This window comes from Coregonus lavaretus, assembly GCF_964263955.1.
Source record: "Coregonus lavaretus genome assembly, chromosome: 5".
NCBI classification, from domain to species: domain Eukaryota; kingdom Metazoa; phylum Chordata; class Actinopteri; order Salmoniformes; family Salmonidae; genus Coregonus; species Coregonus lavaretus.
The window spans coordinates 10926684-10947335 of NC_139992.1; the positions used below are offsets into that span (position 1 = coordinate 10926684).

Below are 20652 nucleotides of genomic sequence, written 5' to 3' on the forward strand. Positions count from 1 at the left end.
GGTCCGTCAGAGAAAAACGTTCACCGGATAGACCTGATAGTTCCTTCATTAAATGTTCCGTCTCTTGCAACTTGTGTGAGTTGGCCATGCATTCTGGAGAAGGGGTGTCCTGATTCTCAACCATTCATTTTCCACAGATCAGTTCAGAGAAATTACTGTAGAGAGTTGTCAATTCTGCAATGGCATGGGAAGAATAATTTATTCTATAAGTAATAATACAATAGTATGGTAATACTAACATGATAATTCTGGTGCAATTATAATCTCAACATGAATGGAAACAACATAATAATTATTCCACAAGTGTCTGTAATAATAATTGAGAAACTTTTGGTGAGTTGCCAAACCTTTCAGTTACTGCATCTGTGCCTAATTTATTCTGCATCCCTATGTCTCATTCTCCCTGTGTGTTTTACATGAAAATAACATAGCTTTTTTATAACTGAACATTTAATGTCCTTTTAAATGACTCCAACCCTGTTTCATACCCATTCCCCCAAAATCACACAAATTAACCTACAGTTGCTGCAAAACCAATATAATACTAATTTTGTGACTAAGGCAGATGACAGCAGCGGGGGGGCCACATATCAAACTGAAAATCCTCCTACAAAGGTCATAAAGACATTTCTCTAATGACGAATCTGAGTGGAGGGGTGGAGGAAAGGGGGATGAGAAGGGAGAGAACGGAGCATATTTTTTCCTAATGGGGCAAAGCTAGCGATGCTTGAAGCTACCCAACGTCCATTGTGCTGGCCCTACAGAAATAGAAACACTAGTCTCTTTCAAGCCAGCGAGAGAAACACAATAATTATCGTGGGCTCTCTCGGCTAAATCTGCGACCTCCCCTCCCTCAGTCCCTCAGAGCCCCCCTGTACCCTTTCTATGTGCTTATTGTCTAGGCTCGTTTAAAAAATCATTCTCTAATGAAGGAGGAGGGGGCCCTGCCCGGGCTAATGTGCTCAAATATGTTCCTCTCCGGAGCATTGTTGTGGGATAATGGCTCTATGAGCCGCAGCTGTAAACTTGCAGACGCCATATTGTGCATGACCTACAGAGAGCTGCATGTGAACTCTTGCTAAATGCTATTTGTCCCAGCAAACTCTCCTCTCTTTTATTTTGTTCTGAGAGGAGAGACAATTATGGCAGTCAGCGATTGAGCCTAGCTGCCTTTGGTAGAGATGCAGGAGGAAGCAGAGAGGGACTTATAGTTGGATACGTTTTATAGCTCAATACTATAATGGATAAATGCATTTTCAAATGGGATATACAAATAAATAGAGCAATATAGTATGATAACCTCAAGGACACCATGGCATTTAACACAACTGTATAACATGTAGCACGAACTACTAATATTGAATGGTATTGGTTGCTTCCTTCGGATACTCGAAATGAATAATGTTAATTCGCCAAGTAAAGTAGAAATGCAAATTTGTCCCATATTGATTATATTTGTGGAGTACAATGTCCTGGTCAGTGACATTGTCATATTATTTGTCATCTTCTTCCAGAAAGACACAACAAACCTTTCAATCTAAGTGGATACGAGATTGACATTGCAAATAAGGTAGAGTCAACTTCAAGAACAAGACCATTTCTATCCATATCCCCTTCTAATTTTTACATCTAACAGCACTCTCTCCCTGCCTCGTTCCTTGACCTACACACTCCAGTCTCCCTCCCTCTATTTCTCTGTCTATCTCTCCCATCTATCTCCCCCTGTATTTTGATTATACCCTCCTGTACTGATGACTAAATTATGATTGGGTTTAAGGATGGCAGTGCTTTCATCTGGCCGGTGTTGTTCTGCTCTCTCCCTCTCCAACACAAAGGGCCCGCTACCTCTGCTCTGCTCGCCCGCTTTTGAAGAGTAGAGTGGCTGTTGGGTCCCCATGGAAACGGCAGCGAGGAGGCCTCTTATGTCCTATCTACCGGAGCAAGGTGTTCTCATATCAGAACAGAAACTAAGTTAAAACACAGACAGACAGACACAAAGAAAAACACAGCTCTTATCTTATAACTCTTTGGAAAGGAAGTGATTTCAGGAGAAATAGGTGCAATTTGTCTGTGTATTATGATCTGTTTTCTTTATGCTGGAACAGCATTTTTTGCCAGAATGTCTGTTTGATATGCAATGCTAAGTCCCTTAGACATCCAGTACATTTCAATCCTAGGTAAAAAGGTAAAACAGAACAATCATGTGCCATTATGTTGCCATTATACATGCTGTACCATAGGGCCTGTAAAGGGCATAGTATGTTATAATTAAGCAATAAGGCACGAGGGGGTGTGGTATATGGCCAATATACCACAGCTAAAGGCTGTTCTTACGCACGACGCAACGCGGAGTTGGCCATATACCACACCCCCTCGGGCCTTATTACTTAAATATCATTTATATAGGATATGAGAGTGAGGATTGACAAAGACTGCATTGAAAGGCAGCCCAATGTGTAGCAATAAACATTTAGGACCACAAAACGAGAGATCCTGAATGTGTTCAAAGCAAGGACTAAAACAACAGTGTCAACATGCAGTACCTGACCAAAAGTATGTGGACACCTGCTCGTCGAACATCTCATACCAAAATCATGGGCATTTTGTTGTGTCCCCTGTTGTGTCCCCTGTAGCTCAGTTGGTAGAGCATGGCACTTGCAACTCCAGGGTTGTGGGTTCGTTTCCCACGGGGGGCCAGTATGAAAATGTATGCACTCACTAACTGTAAGTCGCTCTTGATAAGAGCGTCTGCTAAATGACTAAAATGTAATTAATATGGAGTTGGTCCCCCCTTTGCTGCTATAACAGCCTCCACTCTTATGGGAAGGCTTTCCACTAGATGTTGGAACATTGCTGCTGGGACTTGCTTCCATTTAGTCACAAGAGCATTAGTGAGGTCAGGAACTGATGTTGGTTGATTAGGCCTGGCTCGCAGTCGGCGTTCCAATTCATCCCAAACGTGTTCGATGGGCATGAGGTCAGGGCTCTATACAGGCCAGTCAAGTTCTTCCACACTGATCTCGATAAACCATTTCTGTATGGACCTTGCTTTGTGCATTGTCATGCTGATACAGGATAAGGCCTTCCCCAAACTGTTGCCACAAAGTTGGAAGCACAGAATCGTTTAGAATTTCATTGTATCCTGTAGCGTTAAGATTTCCATTCACTGGAACTAAGGGGCCTAGCCCGAACCATTATTCCTCCTCCAACAAACTTTACAGTTGGCACTATGCATTGGGGCAGGTAGTGTTCTCCTGACATCAGCCCAATGGTGGGGAGCTTTACACAACTCCAGCCGACGCTTGGCATTGCGCATGGTGATCTTAGGCTTGTGTGCGTCAGCTCAGCCATGGAAACCCATTTTATGAAGCTCCCGACTAACAGTTATTGTGCTGACGTTGCTTCCAGAGGTGGTTTGGAACTCGGTAGTGAGTGTTGCAACTGAGGACAGAAGATTTTTACACGCTATGCGCTTCAGCACTCGGCAGTCCCTTTCTGTGAGCTTGTGTGGCCTAGACATTTCCACTTCACAATAACAGCCCTTACAGTTGACCGGGGCAGCTCTAGCAGGGCAGAAATGACGAACTGACTTGTTGAAAAGGTGGCATCCTATGACGGTGCCACGTTGAAAGTCACTGAGCTCTTCAGTAAGGCCATTCTACTGCTGATGTTTGTCTATGGAGATTGCGGGTGTGGCTGAAATAGCCAAATCCACTACTTTTAAGGGCTGTCCACGTGCTTTTGTATATATAGTGTATAAGCACCCTGAAGAGACAGCTTCCTGGCTGGATGTAGTCTCCATAGAGATACAACTAGGGGAGAGTGGGGTGAGCTGAGTCAAAGGGCTTCTAGGAAACCATACAGAAAATGAATCATGTGACCAAATATTTTGGAAGAGGTCATCATTAATTCATGGAGTCTGTGAAGGACAAAACCACATGGGAAAAGCAGTAAGCAAGTTAGGTCCAAAAAAGTATAATTAATGTATTGTGTTCTAGGTTTCATGATGCTTGTATCTAAACTAAAGTAGATCGTTTTGCGATTGTTTTGTACATCAGTTGGGGTCTCTATAAGCTACAGTATGAGGTCCTAAACCTAGCATGAAAGTGCATCCTTGTAGCTGTGTGGGTAATAAGTAAGTTGAGCCAATGGCCATGGGGTAAGTTGAGCCAATGGCCACCATACCCCATACAAATGACTACATTTAGTCCATTTTATGCATAATATGCATAGTATTTTTGCAACGTGTCATGCATATGAACTCAAGATCGTGAATTTGTATTGTTACAGAGCAGACATAATCATGCCCTGTGAAGGGAAGAATCCATTTGCGCAGCAACAAGGGATGAAAAAGAAATAGAGAATGACACTGAAACGGACTGAGAAAAAACATTAGCTATACATATCAAGAATCTTCTGACCAGTTTCATGGGCTTAGTAACCTTAAATGCAGAGAACTTGCCTACGAATTGGCACATCGAAACAACATCCCAGACAACTGGTAAAGAAATGGAAGGGTAAGTGATATCGAACTGAGAGATCTTTATCTGAATGTAGGCATATATTTAAGATATATAGTATACCACACCCCCATTCCATGAATAAACTTTGACCTACCAGCACCATCATCCAGTGTCACAGGATATCAGCACCCACTTACCCCAATGCGCCTCAATTTACAGTGAGGGAAAAAAGTATTTGATCCCCTGCTGATTTTGTACGTTTGACCACTGACAAAGACATGATCAGTCTATAATTTTAATGGTAGGTTTATTTGAACAGTGAGAGACAGAATAACAACAACAAAATCCAGAAAAACGCATGTCAGAAATTTTATAAATTGATTTGCATTTTAATGAGGGAAATAAGTATTTGACCCCTCTGCAAAACATGACTTAGTACTTGGTGGCAAAACCCTTGTTGGAAATCAGAGGTCAGACGTTTCTTGTAGTTGGACACCAGGTTTGCACACATCTCAGGAGGGATTTTGTCCCACTCCTCTTTGCAGATCTTCTCCAAGTCATTAGGGTTTCGAGGCTGACGTTTGGCAACTCGAACCTTCAGCTCCCTCCACAGATTTTCTATGGGATTAAGGTCTGGAGACTGGCTAGGCCACTCCAGGACCTTAATGTGCTTCTTCTTGAGCCACTCCTTTGTTGCCTTGGCCGTGTGTTTCGGGTCATTGTCATGCTGGAATACCCATCCACGACCCATTTCAATGCCCTGGCTGAGGGAAGGAGGTTCTCACCCAAGATTTGATGGTACATGGCCCCGTCCATTGTCCCTTTGATGCGGAGAAGTTGTCCTGTCCCCTTAGCAGAAAAACACCCCCAAAGCATAATGTTTCCACCTCCATGTTTGACAGTGGGGATGGTGTTCTTGGGGTCATAGGCAGCATTCCTCCTCCTCCAAACACGGCGAGTTGAGTTGATGCCAAGAGCTCCATTTTGGTCTCATCTGACCACAACACTTTCACCCAGTTCTCCTCTGAATCATTCAGATGTTCATTGGCAAACTTCAGACGGGCCTGTATATGTGCTTTCTTGAGCAGGGGGACCTTGCGGGCACTGCAGGATTTCAGTCGTTCACGGCGTAGTGTGTTACCAATTGTTTTCTTGGTGACTATGGTCCCAGCTGCCTTGAGATCATTGACAAGATCCTCCCGTGTAGTTCTGGGCTGATTCCTCACCGTTCTCATGATCATTGCAACTCCACGAGGTGAGATCTTGCATGGAGCCCCAGGCCGAGGGAGATTGACAGTCTTTTGTGTTTCTTACATTTGCGAATAATCGCACCAACTGTTGTCACCTTCTCACCAAGCTGCTTGGCGATGGTCTTGTAGCCCATTCCAGCCTTGTGTAGGTCTACAATCTTGTCCCTGACATCCTTGGAGAGCTCTTTGGTCTTGGCCATGGTGGAGAGTTTGGAATCTGATTGATTGATTGCTTCTGTGGACAGGTGTCTTTTATACAGGTAACAAGCTGAGATTAGGAGCACTCCCTTTAAGAGTGTGCTCCTAATCTCAGCTCGTTACCTGTATAAAAGACGCCTGGGAGCCAGAAATCTTTCTGATTGAGAGGGGGTCAAATACTTATTTCCCTCATTAAAATGCAAATCAATTTATAACATTTTTGACATGCGTCTTTCTGGATTTTTTTGTTGTTATTCTGTCTCTCACTGTTCAAATAAACCTACCAGTAAAATTATAGACTGATTATTTCTTTGTCAGTGGGCAAACGTACAAAATCAGCAGGGGATCAAATACTTTTTTCCCTCACTGTACATAAGTTGTGCCAAGAGACCACTTTTTTTTGAACAAGCAATGTTTTCAAAACTGTTATGTTTACATGAATTCTGATTATTTCCAGGGATACACAATATCCTGAAATATATGTAGATATCTTTGTTAGAAAGACTACTAGATTTACCTTGACGTAGGTGATGCTGAATGTAAAAAAAGGGCTCAACATAGCCCACTCTCCGCTGTAGAAAGGCTGATGTTCTATCTCTATGGTAGTCGCCTACTCGTTGACCTTGTGAATATAGACCTTTTTAGAAATCATTATTTTTTGCTGGAGGCTTTCTTTAAGACTTCCAAATAAGTTTTGGTTCACAAATACCAGCTAATGTGTTTACTCCCTCTGAGAGCTGATAGATCAAGAAGACCCACATCAACAAGCAATGTCCTGTTGGCCCATCCATCCATCCCAGTTTTGAAAATAGTAACCACTGTTCCCATTCACAGCTAATCATCCTGCTCTTTCAGTGGCACAGCCATCTATGTGGAGCCTCAGACTGGTAAATGGGACTTTCTTCTCCCGGACCAAATCCAATTACGTTGGGACAATAGTAGCAGCCCTACAGGCTTTTGATACCTTTTTGGAAGCCTTGGTTCTCGCCATCTTCCATTGGATGTCCAAGTGCCTCCGTTTCCTTTATTTCCCTCTGGGTCTATCCACCCATTTCCACTTGCGCTAGGATTAACCGCGTGGATTGCATCTGGTGCAAAAGGCTAATCATGCCAAGGGTGCTCCTGACTATGTACATGTGGAAGGTGCACCACTGTAGGCCTATACTCCATGTGGACATATCATACACAGTCATCCATACAGTGCTTTATAAGGATTTGAGGGATGTTGTGCTGCAACTGATAATACATTGGATATAGCCCATTGTTATACATCTTATCTCTGCATGAAATGGAAGAAGCTATTACACCTGATAAACAATGTCACACAGATTACAATGGCACCATCTGGGGGCAAACTGTAAGAAACTTTAAAATCTTCCAAAGTATTTTTTGTAAGATCGTGGCGCTAGATAAACATCGTTTTACAACACAACATTTTTAAATGGTGTAATAGACAAGAAATACTGAACGCACAAGACCACAATTTTCTCCAAAGCCCATTTATTGAGTTAATATTCTGACCACACAGACTGTCGAGTACAAACCTACATCCCCTGGTTCTGTGTGCTTACTGGCAGATGAAGGTACATTGACACTGGTTTCTATATGAGGGGTAAGGTGTTAACATATTAAACACACAAAGACAACAAGCAGGCTTAAAACGATCTCTTCCACAACGAGTGAGTGATGCTACTATAGCTTTGTGTGAATCAATGACACCATCAAGTCAAGACTGTCAAAAACTCAAAACAGGCTTTCTTCTACTACAGTAGTTGTCATGGAATATATTATGGTATGACAGACCGAGGTCACTTGACATAAAACAAGGCAACAAAAGGGTACGACTACCCTCAGACAAACTCAGGCAGGACTGTCTCCGATCACTGCTCACTGACCGACAACACCAAAGAAAATGACATCGCCACCAACTATAGGGGACCCTAGTGCAATTAGCATAAAGGATACTGATTATTTCTGTGTCCATCATTCATTAACGGTCATACTTCACTCGGCGATTGCTTAAATCGTGTTAAATCACAAGTTATGCTCGTGGATCTCAAGTTAGGATTCAGGCCACTTAGATTGGCTGAGTGTTACCATAAGATTTGGCTTGACCATAGTGGTGAATGATCAATGGAGAGGGGGGCCTCAGCTCAACCTACATCTGAAGCCTACATTTAATAATACAACATGGGACTTACATAGCGCTTTAAAGACCTAAAGTCACTTTACAATTGTAAAAAATGTAATAGTCAAAACAAAAACATGAATAAAGAGAGGGGTGGGCTAAAATAAGAGAAAGAGTGATGTATCAGTGTATGGGGAGGGGAGGGTTGGGGTTAGGATACGAACCCGGTTTAGGGTAAGGGGCGTGTGGGTTAGGATACGAACCCGGTTTAGGGTAAGGGGCGTGTGGGTTAGGATACGAACCCGGTTTAGGGTAAGGGGCGTGTGGGTTAGGATACGAACCCGGTTTAGGGTAAGGGGCGTGTGGGTTAGGATACGAACCCGGTTTAGGGTAAGGGGCGTGTGGGTTAGGATACGAACCCGGTTTAGGGTAAGGGGCGTGTGGGTTAGGATACGAACCCGGTTTAGGGTAAGGGGCGTGTGGGTTAGGATACGAACCCGGTTTAGGGTAAGGGGCGTGTGGGTTAGGATACGAACCCGGTTTAGGGTAAGGGGCGTGTGGGTTAGTAGGGGACAAGAATGTCTGAGAGGTAAGGGGGGGGAGTGGTGAAGGGCTTTGTAGGTCAGAAGGAAGAGCTTGTAATCAATGCGTTGGGAGACAGGAAGCTAGTGAAGTTCACGGAGGTCAGGGGTGATGTGCTGCCAGGACTTAGTGTGGGTGAGGGGTCGGGCTGCAGAGTTTTGAACCATTTGGAGCTTATGGAGGGAGCTCGAGTTCATGCCAGAAGCAGGACGGGAGAGGGAGGACCTGACTTTGGCAATGTTGCGGAAGTGGAAAAATGTGGATTTGACAGTGTCTTATGTGGTGGTCAAAGGAGAGGGTGGAGTCCAGGATGATGCCAAGGTTGCGTGCGTGGGGGAGGGAGAGACAGTGGCGTCGTCAATGGCGAGATTGCTAGCTTTGGCGAGGGTGGATTTGGTACCTATGAGTAGGAGTTCCGTTTTATCTGTTTAGCTTGAGGAAGTTTTGTTGCATCCATGTTTATATTGTAGAGAGGCAGGATTCAATGTGGGTCAGAGGTGGGTTGAATAGGGATTTGGTGCTGAGGTAGATCTGGGTGTCATCTGACCGAGGATGTAGATGAAGAGTCAGGGGCCCAGCACAGCACCCTGGGGGACACCCTGTGTAACTGCAGCTGAGTCTTGAGGTGTGGCCATTGAGGGAGATGTAGTGGGTCCGGTTTATGGTTTATGAGGTATGATTGTAGCCAGGAGAGTACGGTGCCCTCAACACCCAGACCCTCAATCTGATGTGTCAAAAGCGGCACTCCGGTCTAGGAGAATCAGGATGTTGAGGGCACCAGCATCAGCAGAGGTCATTCACAACTTTGAGGAGTGCAGTTTCAGTACTGTGGCGGAAACCAGACAGGAGGGGCTTGAATAGGTTGTTGATTAGCAGGTGGGTTTGTAATTGGGAGGCAACAGTCTGTTCCAGAGAATTGAGGGAGACCGAGCAGTGTTGAATTGGGCAGCTAGTTCATCAGGTGAGTTGGAGGCGTGGTCAAGGGGCAGGGCAGAGCAGATGGCATCAGAGAGTTGGAGGGGGTCAACAGCTTTTATGTTGCGGAAGGAGATCAGGCGTTTGTCAGTGCTGTGGGGTGGGGTGAGTATGAGGGAAGAGAGAAATGAAGGATCTTGTGGTCAGACAGTGGGAACAGGGAGGGGGTATATGAGTTAGGTTGAGGCCAACAGAGCAGATCAAGTAGGTGTCCCTTGATGTGACTTGGAAAATTGTTGGGTAATATTGAAACAGTCCAGCAATGAAATCAGAGGCACATTGAGTTTAATGAGTCTACATGAATATTCATATTGCCAAGCAACAGCAAGCAGGGGGAGAGTGGGACAGCAATGGCAAGTAGTTCAGATGGGAATGATGCATTAGCTTTAGGAGGACATCCCCTCCCCCTGGACAAGACACCTCCTTTAGCCGACAGACTGCTGGTGGTGGGAATGAATAAGTCCAGAGGGTCCTAGGTCTTCTAGAAGCTCTGGTTAGGTTCTGGGCAGACAGTCCCCCGTCAGTGGTTCAGTGTTGGCCCATAGTCCCGGGTGTCAATAGTATGTGTGTGAAGTTGGTAGATGAGGTGATCACAGTTAGGGTTGGTTGAACATCTTGGTCTTCAGGTTCTCTGACAGTTTATCCAGGAACTCAAAGGTGTTCAGGTAGTCTGAGCGTTTGGTACTAAAAAGGGAGGAGAGGAGAAGAGTAAGATGAAGGAAAGAGAGGAGAGAAAGAAAGACAGTTGGAGTCAGTCTAGTTTCATAATCAGGTTTACTGTGTATGCATGCACGTACGTACGTACAGTTGAAGTCGGAAGTTTACATACACCTTAGCCAAATACATTTAACCTCAGTTTTTCACAATTCCTGACATTTAATCCTAGTAAAAATTCCCTGTTTTAGGTCAGTTAGGATCACCACTTTATTTTAAGAATGTGAAATGTCAGAATAATAGTAGAGTGATTTATTTCAGCTTTTATTTCTTTCATCACATTCCCAGTGGGTCAGAAGTGTACATACACTCAATTAGTATTTGGTAGCATTGCCTTTAAATTGTGTAACTTGGGTCAAACGTTTCGGGTAGCCTTCCACAATAAGTTGGGTGAATTTTGGCCCATTCCTCCTGACAGAGCTGGTGTAACTGAGTCAGGTTTGTAGGCCTCCTTGATCGCAAACGCTTTTTCAGTTCTGCCCACAGATTTTCTATAGGATTGAGGTCAGGGCTTTGTGATGGCCACTCCAATACCTTGACTTTGTTGTCCTTAAGCCATTTTGCCACAACTTTGGAAGTATGCTTGGGTTCATTGTCCATTTGGAAGACCCATTTGCGACCAAGCTTTAACTTCCTGACTGATGTCTTGAGATGTTGCTTCAATATATCCACATAATTTTCCATCCTCATGATGCAAATCTATTTTATGAAGTGCACCAGTCCCTCCTGCAGCAAAGCACCCCCACAGCTTGATGCTGCCACCCCCGTGCTTCACGGTTGGGATGGTGTTCTTCGGCTTGCAAGCAACCCCCTTTTTCCTCCAAACATAACGATGGTCATTATGGCCAAACAGTTATATTTTTGTTTCATCAGACCAGAGGACATCCAAAAAGTACAATCTTTGACCCCATGTGCAGATGCACACCGTAGTCTGGCTTTTTTATGGCGGTTTTGGAGCAGTGGCTTTTTCCTTGCTGAGCGGCCTTTCAGGTTATGTCAATATAGGACTCGTTTTACTGTGGATATAGATACTTTTGTACCCGTTTCCTCCAGCATCTTCACAAGGTCCTTTGCTGTTGTTCTGGGATTGATTTGCACTTTCGCACCAAAGTACGTTCATCTCTAGGAGACAGAACGCGTCTCCTTCCTGAGCGGTATGACGGCTGCGTGGTCCCATGGTGTTTATACTTGCATACTATTGTTTGTACAGATGAATGTGGTACCTTCAGGCATTTGGAAATTGCTCCCAAGGATGAACCAGACTTGTGGAGGTCTACAATTTTTCTTCTGAGGTCTTGGCTGATTTCTTTTGATTTTCCCATGATGTCAAGCAAAGAGGCACTGAGTTTGAAGGTAGGCCTTGAAATACATCCACAGGTACACCTCCAATTGACTCAAATGATGTCAATTAGCCTATCAGAAGCTTCTAAAGCCATGACATCATTTTCTGGAATTTTCCAAGCTGTTTAAAAGGCACAGTCAACTTAGTGTATGTAACCTTCTGACCCACTGGAATTGTGATACAGTGAATTTTAAGTGAAATAATCTGTCTGTAAACAATTGTTGGAAAAATTACTTGTGTCATGCACAAAGTAGATGTCCTAACCGACTTGTCAAAACTATAGTTTGTTAACAAGACATTTGTGGGGTGGTTGAAAAACAAGTTTTAATGACTCCAATCTAAGTGTATGTAAACTTCCGACTTCAACTGTATGTGTGATACTCACTCCGCCATGCCTTTGATGCAGATAGCCAGATCCTTGGTCATAAAGCCAGCCTCGATGGTCTCGACGCAGATGACCTCCAGGGCCTCGGCAAACACACGCAGCTCTGCGTTGTCATCCAGCTTCGCCCGGTGCAGCAGCCCCCGCGACCAAGCAAAGATGGACGCTGCACACACACAGGACATTTCAAAACATTGAGCTCTTTTCCTAGGTCCTTGTGTTGCCTGTGTTTCTCTTAGCTGGGGTGTAATCATTAGTCCAAACATATAGAAACTGTTTTCTTGGACAAATTCAGGTAGGTCCCTCCCAGTTACGTTTCGATTAAAAAATGTTTTGCAACAGAATCGGCGTAATAAATACACCCCTGCTACATTCAGATCTACACACAGAAGGGAAAAGAGCTAGGCTAAAAGGTTTTTTAGAGCAGGCATTATCAGTCAGAGACAGAATGAAATAGAACATATATTGTATCGTGTCTAATTTACCGATGGGGTTGGTGGATGTCTCCTTGCCCTGCTGGTGCTGTCTGTAGTGGCGCGTAACTGTGCCGTGGGCCGCCTCTGACTCTACCGTACGACCGTCAGGACAGATGAGCACACTGGTCATCATACCAAGGGACCCATAACCTGGGGGACACACAGAGACATTAAATACATCTGTCACAAAGTACTTAACAGCTAACTGGATGTAAACAACACTCAGAGCCAGTATTACCAAGACAACATAAAAGCAGCATTCTCCTTAGTGTTCTGGAACTAAAAGTCTAACTCAATTTCTATTGGGATACAGTGTCTTAGAATATTCCAGAGTACGACTGTACTAGACTGGAGTGGACTTAACTAGCTGGTCTTACCTTGGGCTACAGAGTCAGACTGGACGTCTCCGTCGTAGTTCTTGCAGGCCCAGATGAATCCTCCATCAGACTTCATGGCCTGAGCCACCATGTCATCAATCAGACGATGCTCATACCAGATCCCCTTCTGCTCAAATTTAGAGCGGTACTGCCTTCGACACACAGGAACAGGTACGAGAACAGGGTTTACACACCTAAACCTCATACTGTCTTTTCTAAAGGAGTCAGACATTGAAAATATGCATAGTAATAATAATAATAATAATAATAATAATAATATGCCATTTAGCAGACGCTTTTATCCAAAGCGACTTACAGTCATGCGTGCATACATTGTTGTGTATTGGTGGTCCCGGGGATCGAACCCACTACCTTGGCGTTACAAGCGCCGTGCTCTACCAGCTCTACCAGCGGGGCTTGTCTGCCATTGACCCATTATCATCAACCATACTTTGTATGTGACTCATGTTTCATGAGTCTCGACTACATGCTGAAAAATATATTGTCAATAGGGACAATAAAGATTTACTCGACTCAAATGTTGTCTGAGGCCAGGCAGACTTACTTCTCGTAGATCTCCTGGAAGATATCTTTGAAGCGTCCGTCGTACTTCTTGAGGATGGTGTTCTTGGTGCTGAGGTACAGAGGCCAGGCTTTTTGCAGCCCCATCTGGAAGGAGCTGTGGGCAAAGTCCCTGATGGAGCTGTCTGTGTTGTACATCCCCAGAGCCACTCCACCTGAACCTGGAAGACAGACAGACGCATCAATCTCATGAAGATACTGTCCACGCTCACATAAACACACAAGACACACTAAGACAGCCTTTTTGGAGAAGGTGCAAACAGAGCGATGGAGCGAACCTTAATCTCACCCTCTAGTTAATCAAAGTTCAATGTTTGTCTACAGTATGTGCAGGAGAGGGAGATACATGGCTGATTTATAACTCAGAGTTAAAATCAGATAACGGCGTTCTCGTATTGTAATATTTACACTGCAAGCATATATAAAGATAGCCTATGGTGCCAGCCTGTGTATGTCATATGGGGCGGCAGGTAGCTTTGGTAAGAGTGTTGTGCCAGTAACTGAAAGGTCACTGGTTCTAATCCCCGAGCTGACTAGGTGAAAAATCTGTCGATGTGCCCTTAAGCAAGGCACTTAACCCTAATTGCTCCTGTAAGTCGCTCTGGATAAGAGCGTCTGCTAAATGACTAAAATGTTTAAAAAATATTGACTAACACAATATTATATATACGGGACACAATCTATACTGGACATTATTTCCCTTACATTTTAAGATTGATTTTTCATCGACAAGTAAACGTGGTTTTACCTTCAAAATCATGGACGACAAAGTTCATTGGCTCCCCAGTCTTGGGTGTGAATTTCATCTCCAGTCTCCCAGGTCCAGGTACCACAAAGTCGGTGGCCTTGTACTGCAAAGGGGGAGAGAGAAGAGAGGTCATAGATGTAACAGACAAGGGCTCTATCTAGTGGAGAAAAGCAGAAGTGCAATCCCTGTCTGGGGCAACAAGGCACTGGACTACTGTTCACTGGGTAGATGACAGTAACCTGTAATCTTGGAATAGATGACAGGTTACATTGCTGTTAGAGAGCTGAAATACAGATATGTCTGTCCAAAATGAAACATTGTTCTGAGTGGCTTCAACCAATCAGGAGTGTGGATGCAACCAAAAAAGCAATCCGAAATAGCACTGTAATATAATATAAAAAACATGTATCCTGCTTATCAATCATCCAGGCCATACAGTGAAGTGATTCTCAAATACAGTAACCAACCAAAAGGTCAAGTTCCCACCTAATTGGAGTTAAAGCGTATTGACTATGGCATGGTGCCATGTAGAGGTTTGATTGTTCTCTAGCTGCAGTACAGTATGAATGACGTAGCACTTTGAGATGTGGAGCCAGTGTGTCAACACATGGTCTAAAGGCCAACGCATCCATTTAATCAGTGACTGACAGAGCCTTCAGTGACAACACCATTACCCCACCTGCCCATCTGTCTCTCTGTGAGCAGGCCCAACAACCACATCTCTAGTCTGCATGAAGTTAACATGTGATCAACTTGATACTGTACAATATCACCCTTAACGTGTTAAAAGAGACGGGGTACCACTAACACATTGCTTCATTTACCTATGGCGTAGCATAGCATCCATCCTTTCTCTCGAGGTAATCAGATTCAAGGAAGTGAGGGAGGAAGGGCCTAGAGAGAAACCTAGAGAGCCAATCATTAAGGGGGCATAAATACGTTTTGATGAATGGTTAGTAAGGGTTCTACTGCTGAAGGGTTCGTAAAAGGTTACCTGGTCTCCGTGGGCGTGCCTGCCAATGATGATGGGTTTGACCCAGCCGGGCACCAGGCGGGGGATGTTCTTACAGATGATGGGCTCCCTGAACACGGTGCCTCCCAGGATGTTACGGATGGTCCCGTTGGGCGAGCGCCACATCTGCTTCAGCTTGAACTCCTCCATCCGGTTTTCGTCCGGCGTGATGGTAGCACACTTAATGCCCACATTGTAGCGTCGCGTTGCCTCCGCCGCCTCAACCGTCACCTTGTCGTCCGTGGCGTTGCGGTTCTCCATGCCCAGGTCGTAGCTGAGGAAAGGGCAGGGAGGGTAGCAGGGGAGAGGCGCAGGGAGGGGGGAAATGAGCGGCAGGGAGGAAGGAGGAGAATTGTTACCTTTAGGGTTCATGGGAGGACAAATGCTATGAAAAGTGTGTGGGCCTGTGAAACCAATCTTTGGGACATATTCTTCGTATTAAAGTTGGCTTTATTCTGATTCTAACATGTTTAATGCCGATACATTTACTGTGTGTTTTTGTTTGATGTCGTTTAGCCTTCTATAATAAAGTCAGTGGGGATTCCCAATCCAAAGCCTACCTCTGATGACTGAACCACCTGATCAGGGAGTCCCCTACTCTATCAGGTCTAACACAGAGCCACTCTGTAGCAAGCAGCACGGGACACAGCAAACAACAAAACCTTCCTGTTTCAAATGCAGCAGGAATTAAACACTTGCAAAAAGTAGAATGTGTTTGTGTCAAACAGAGCAACATTCAATCAGTGTGAAATTATGTAAATCAGATAGTGTCATCACCATAGAGTAAGCTTGGTGAGAGGCTGAACCAGAAATAGTATAGAAGATGCTAACATGTGAACAAAGAGGCCAGTCTTCGCAGGCTGCTGCTGCGTGACTGAACTAATGAATTTCTCCTCTGAAAGACCCAACACATCCTAGCAGGCGATGGGGGTGCTCTGGATTTCCACTAGTTACCGCAAGCACAAAGTCAAAATTGGCTAGATTGTAAAATATTTGCCTTTTTGGTCTTAAATTTAAGGTTAGGCATAAGGTTAGTAGTGTGGTTAAGGTTGTTTAAAACTTGATTTTAAGAAGAGAAATTGTATAAATAGGTGCGGTTTATGACTTTGTGGCTGTGGTAGCTAGTGACAACTGACGCCCTACTCCTGGTGGCATTGAGCTATTAGAGTTTGTGCTATTAGTTCATATAAACAACGTATTATTTCTACATACAGTACAATAGTTAATGAGAGACTGGGTTGTCTGCTTACACAAACTACAACAATGCAAGAAGCAAGACTGGTTTATTGATTTAACTAACACTAAATTGAAAATCCCCCCACAAATTCCCAACTAAATGTGTGCACTACACTCATATGTACAAAAAGACCAGACTAAGCATAAATACCTATACATTTCCTTGTAGGCCTTTCCTTGCGGAAACTGGGTATTGTTTAACAACCTTTCACCCAGTTTCTCCCTCCCTTCCCCTTAGCCTAGTACTACAACAATGTGCTGCTCCACAGACATAGGTCAGATCAGAGATATTAGGATGCAGACAACCACAGGTTAGATGTGCAACTCAACGTAATTGGGAAATCAGCACATCTGAGACTGTGTGATACAGCACTACAGGCTTTGTGTAATGGTGTGAGCTGGAGATAAGCTGCTGCGCCTCCTGAGGGGGGTGTGCACTGTGGTTGACCAAGATGAACCATCCTCTCCACCCACATCCCCCACCACACCAAATGCATTCCTAAGACTTGTAAAACGAATGAGGGTGCCCTACAGACACAGAAACAGCAGGAATAACACAAACCTGCAAGAAAAAAAAAACTCAAGCTATCCTTCTCGCTTGACCAACTTCATAGATGCCAATAATTTGATTCATTTTTGAATTACTGGAGAAAATAAAAAAAAACATCCCTGGACATTTGTAATAAACATGACCACAGAGGTCAGGTCATGGGTAATCTCGTTCCCAGACACTTCCGCCCAAATGCGCGAAGAGTCTGGTGGACCAACGTGTCAAACTTTACCTTTGTTAGCCAATACAGAAAGCCCGGGAGAAACTCCCGGCGCATAGGCATCAGCTTATTCTACCAACCAATCATCTCCCACAACACCTTCCCCCTAACCCTCCCCCGTACAATAGCACACCACAAGCACACAGAGCCACGCCTCAGTCGTGTGATTCGCTAAAATTAAATGACAAATAGTTTACTCATTAAAGTCACTCCCATAGAATTCTAATGGCCACTCCCACTAAGTCCAGCTTTGAATCATTGATGTACCAGGCTTATTATGTGCTGTGCGCAATAGCCTGGGGACAAGGTTAGGTCATGGGTTTGGAACACTGGGAGGTGTGTATTTTCACCATGACTAAGGCTACGTGGTCCTGTTGGTTATAGAATAACTATTACAACATATCATGTTGCATCAATACTGAAAATATTGTGAAAGAAGTAAGAACTTCTAAGCTCTTAACACAGACCTTATGCATTTTGCCTTTAACTGGCAGTTCTCAAAAACATCAAAAGTTTCTAACTGTTTTAAGACAGAACTGAAAAAACGAATGTACAATTGTGATAATCACAGCGCTGCAGCCAATGTTGTGTGTGTGTTTAATATCAGTCCACAGTCTGAAGGTCTAGCGTAAAAAGAGGAGTGGACTGGAGCATAGGACTTGAACAGTTCGAATTTGACAGACCAGAGTTGTACATCTTGGAAAGCATTCGTTCTGGTTTGTACTCTATCAACCACGCCACATCTAGATCAACTAGTCTGCTGACGTCATGTGATCAGATTGTCTGGCGGTTTGGGTAATACACTGCTCTTTAAAAAACAGCTAAACCTAGGAACAAACTGGTCCTCAGAATTTGAATAAGCATTTGTCTTTTCAAAAAACGGTCAATTATTATGCAAGTCCCTTAGATCTGGGCAGCACCTCTCTCTTCTACCGAACACTGGAAACACGTGCTGAACAGACATCAAACACAGCATAACATGAAAGTACAATAAAGAACCCGTTGCACAATAATATGCATTGACAACTAACACACCTGTCCTTGGTGATATCGTGCTAGTGTCAAGGGTTAGTGTAGTGCACAGCTATGGCCAGCATTTCAACATCACGTGTGTGTATTCCTGTAACCTATAGGGTCAGGGGGTTTTCCTGAACATGCGACTTAAGCAGGAAAAACTCTGGGCATTACATGACAACCTAATGAACCCTACCCACCAATTCAAGTGCAAGTTAGGTATCTCTCTGGAGATTCAAGTATCGACAGTCAGGTAAAACCTGAATCACAGAGGAGCTTAAGCTGGTGTTGACAAGCTCGTCTGGTGTGACAAGTCTTCTAACGCCAATACCACCCCCAACCCCCCGTTAACAAACCCCTACCTCCCGTTCCCCATGCACCTCAGGGTGCATTGTTACAGAATCTTTAGACAGACATATATTGAATAGAAAAGACACGCTTGTCTATCATGTAGATTCAGAACACTGATGCGACTCCGCTCTATTCATTCCAGTTCTGTTATGTTTTCTATATATTTAATGTATAGGAAATGTGTCGAAACTGGGAGGGACTACCTGAACTTGTCCAATAAGAAGTGCTCATTTTCATTGCAAAATGTGAAGTATAAAGTAATCCTTCTACTCCCCCCTCCCCCACCCCCCCATAAAAAAACAGAAAAAAAAAACAGGTGGTTGTCCCACTGGCTATCACAAGTTGAATGCACCAATTTGTAAGTCGGTCTGGATAAGAGCGTCTGCTAAATGATGTAAATGTAATACAATCCCTGGTGTATCAGCAGGTTTAAGTCACCTGTGCAGGTCCATCTCCAGGTAGGGGAAGATGAGCTTCTCCTTAATGAGCTCCCAGATTACTCTGGTCATCTCATCCCCCTGCATCTCCACCACCGACCCTGCCTTGATCTTCTGGGACATCCTGGAACCTGGGGGAGGGAAAGTTGTGTGAAGTTGTGTGTGGGGGGGGGGGGGGGGGGAGAGAGTCAGTCAACAGTAACAAGAAAGTGGCAACTGGCAAGCCTTCTGAACATGGAAGTTATTTCAGCAGTGATACAGTCAAGGCCATTTCCCTGGTCTAAAGTTCATACAAATTGAATAAATTCATTTATAACTGGAACTGCAAGTTACTAGACCAGTGAGTCAGCATTTTTATTCTATGAAAGCAGTTTACTCCATTTGGTTAAACTGGGACAGTCTCAAACGACATTCCAACCTCTAGTTTAACAAGTCTAACAACTTCACCTCAACCAGAATTAGTTTCAAATAAAATTTTATTGTGGGTTTTAGCACTTTTTGCCCATTTCTCAAAACTGAAAATGGTTACCCTACATTAGCTACAAGCAGGATCAAGGCAAGAAACCTTGAGATAAAATGTATCCAATCAACAAGGCATTATTGGTGCTACAGTTTTTAATCGATACATTGCTTCTTCTGAAAACTGACCAAATAAAAGCGTTTAGGCACAATATGCCTACGCTTGAAAAGCATAACCTTGTAGCAGATATTATGAGTGCCTACCTTCGTTTTCTAACAGAACCACAGTCTGCGGGTAATAGTTGAGGCGGTAGAGCGTCTTGTTCTACACCAACTGGTTCTACAAGGCTGCGACTACTATCTGCGGGAGGAGAGGCGCCGTTCCATATAAATTGACGAGTCAAACCTGGAGAGAGTTCGATTACACCGAACCGGGGTAAACAGGGCTTTTGCCCGTCACCAGGCAAAAGCGGTGAGGGAGGAGAGCATGCTCAAATCGAGTTTGACAGGGCCATAATGTCAACAAAACAGCATGATGAATCGTTCAGAAACATAAAAAAATTATTTTCTATTAAATAAATGCTACAAATTTCTAGGTAGTTTTCCTTGGAAGGCAGATATAGCGATATACATGTTTTTATAATGAGCAAAACTTTTGCATGTAAAAACACTGGCCTACAAAGAACTACGTCATTTTTGTTTTCAGCCGACTTAATCGTCGGCTTTGACCGGTGAACCCGGCTCACCCTCGGTAGCCAGCCCGGTTTCAAAACGAATGTAATCAATGCTAACCGGGTTTGCACGGGGAATTAATCGAATCCCCTTCTGGTTAGCGCAAGCGCAAGTGAACCAATCAGGGGAAATGTCAAAACCTAAACCAGAGACGTTTTTGTTCTCAATGAAATAATGTATTAAGGAGACCAGACCCAGCTGCTATTGCATTGGTGTCTATAGGAGAAACACCCAGTTAAGTAGACTGAAACTGAAAATAAATTTTAATGGTAAACGGCCTTAGTTCACTATCTTCATTTATCCACCAGCTTTGCCTAAACCAGCCAATAGCGTTATCCCACACAGCTACAGGAGGGTGTTTATGGGCGGGTAGCTGTTTTTTTAAAGAGGGTTGTTTGTGCTACGCGGCGGTCTCAATTGCACT

The 20652-nt window shown here is 44.0% G+C and overlaps 1 protein-coding gene across 1 annotated transcript; it reads right to left on the reverse strand.

The window, feature by feature from the left end:
• Positions 1 to 9864: 9864 nt before the first annotated feature.
• On the reverse strand, positions 9865 to 19857 carry LOC311130077 (isocitrate dehydrogenase [NADP] cytoplasmic-like). The gene is made up of 9 exons (XM_084162731.1): positions 19761 to 19857; positions 19039 to 19168; positions 15212 to 15503; positions 14218 to 14320; positions 13453 to 13630; positions 12888 to 13039; positions 12520 to 12660; positions 12038 to 12200; positions 9865 to 10280 (listed from the first exon to the last, which is right to left on the reverse strand). Exons 2-9 carry the CDS (start codon positions 19158 to 19160, stop codon positions 10193 to 10195), a joined length of 1239 nt encoding a protein of 412 aa, XP_084018857.1. The 5' UTR covers positions 19161 to 19168; positions 19761 to 19857; the 3' UTR covers positions 9865 to 10192.
• Positions 19858 to 20652: the final 795 nt, after the last annotated feature.

Excerpts from the sequence above, each read along its gene's own strand:
- LOC311130077 (XM_084162731.1), bottom strand. The coding sequence starts at position 19,160 with ATGTCCCAGAAGATCAAGGCAGGGTCGGTGGTGGAGATGCAGGGGGAT. Across the intron at positions 13,040-13,452 it reads TTCCAGGAGATCTACGAGAA|GCAGTACCGCTCTAAATTTG; the intron begins GTAAGTCTGCCT and ends TGTGTGTCGAAG. Across the intron at positions 12,661-12,887 it reads GTCTGACTCTGTAGCCCAAG|GTTATGGGTCCCTTGGTATG; the intron begins GTAAGACCAGCT and ends TGTGTCCCCCAG.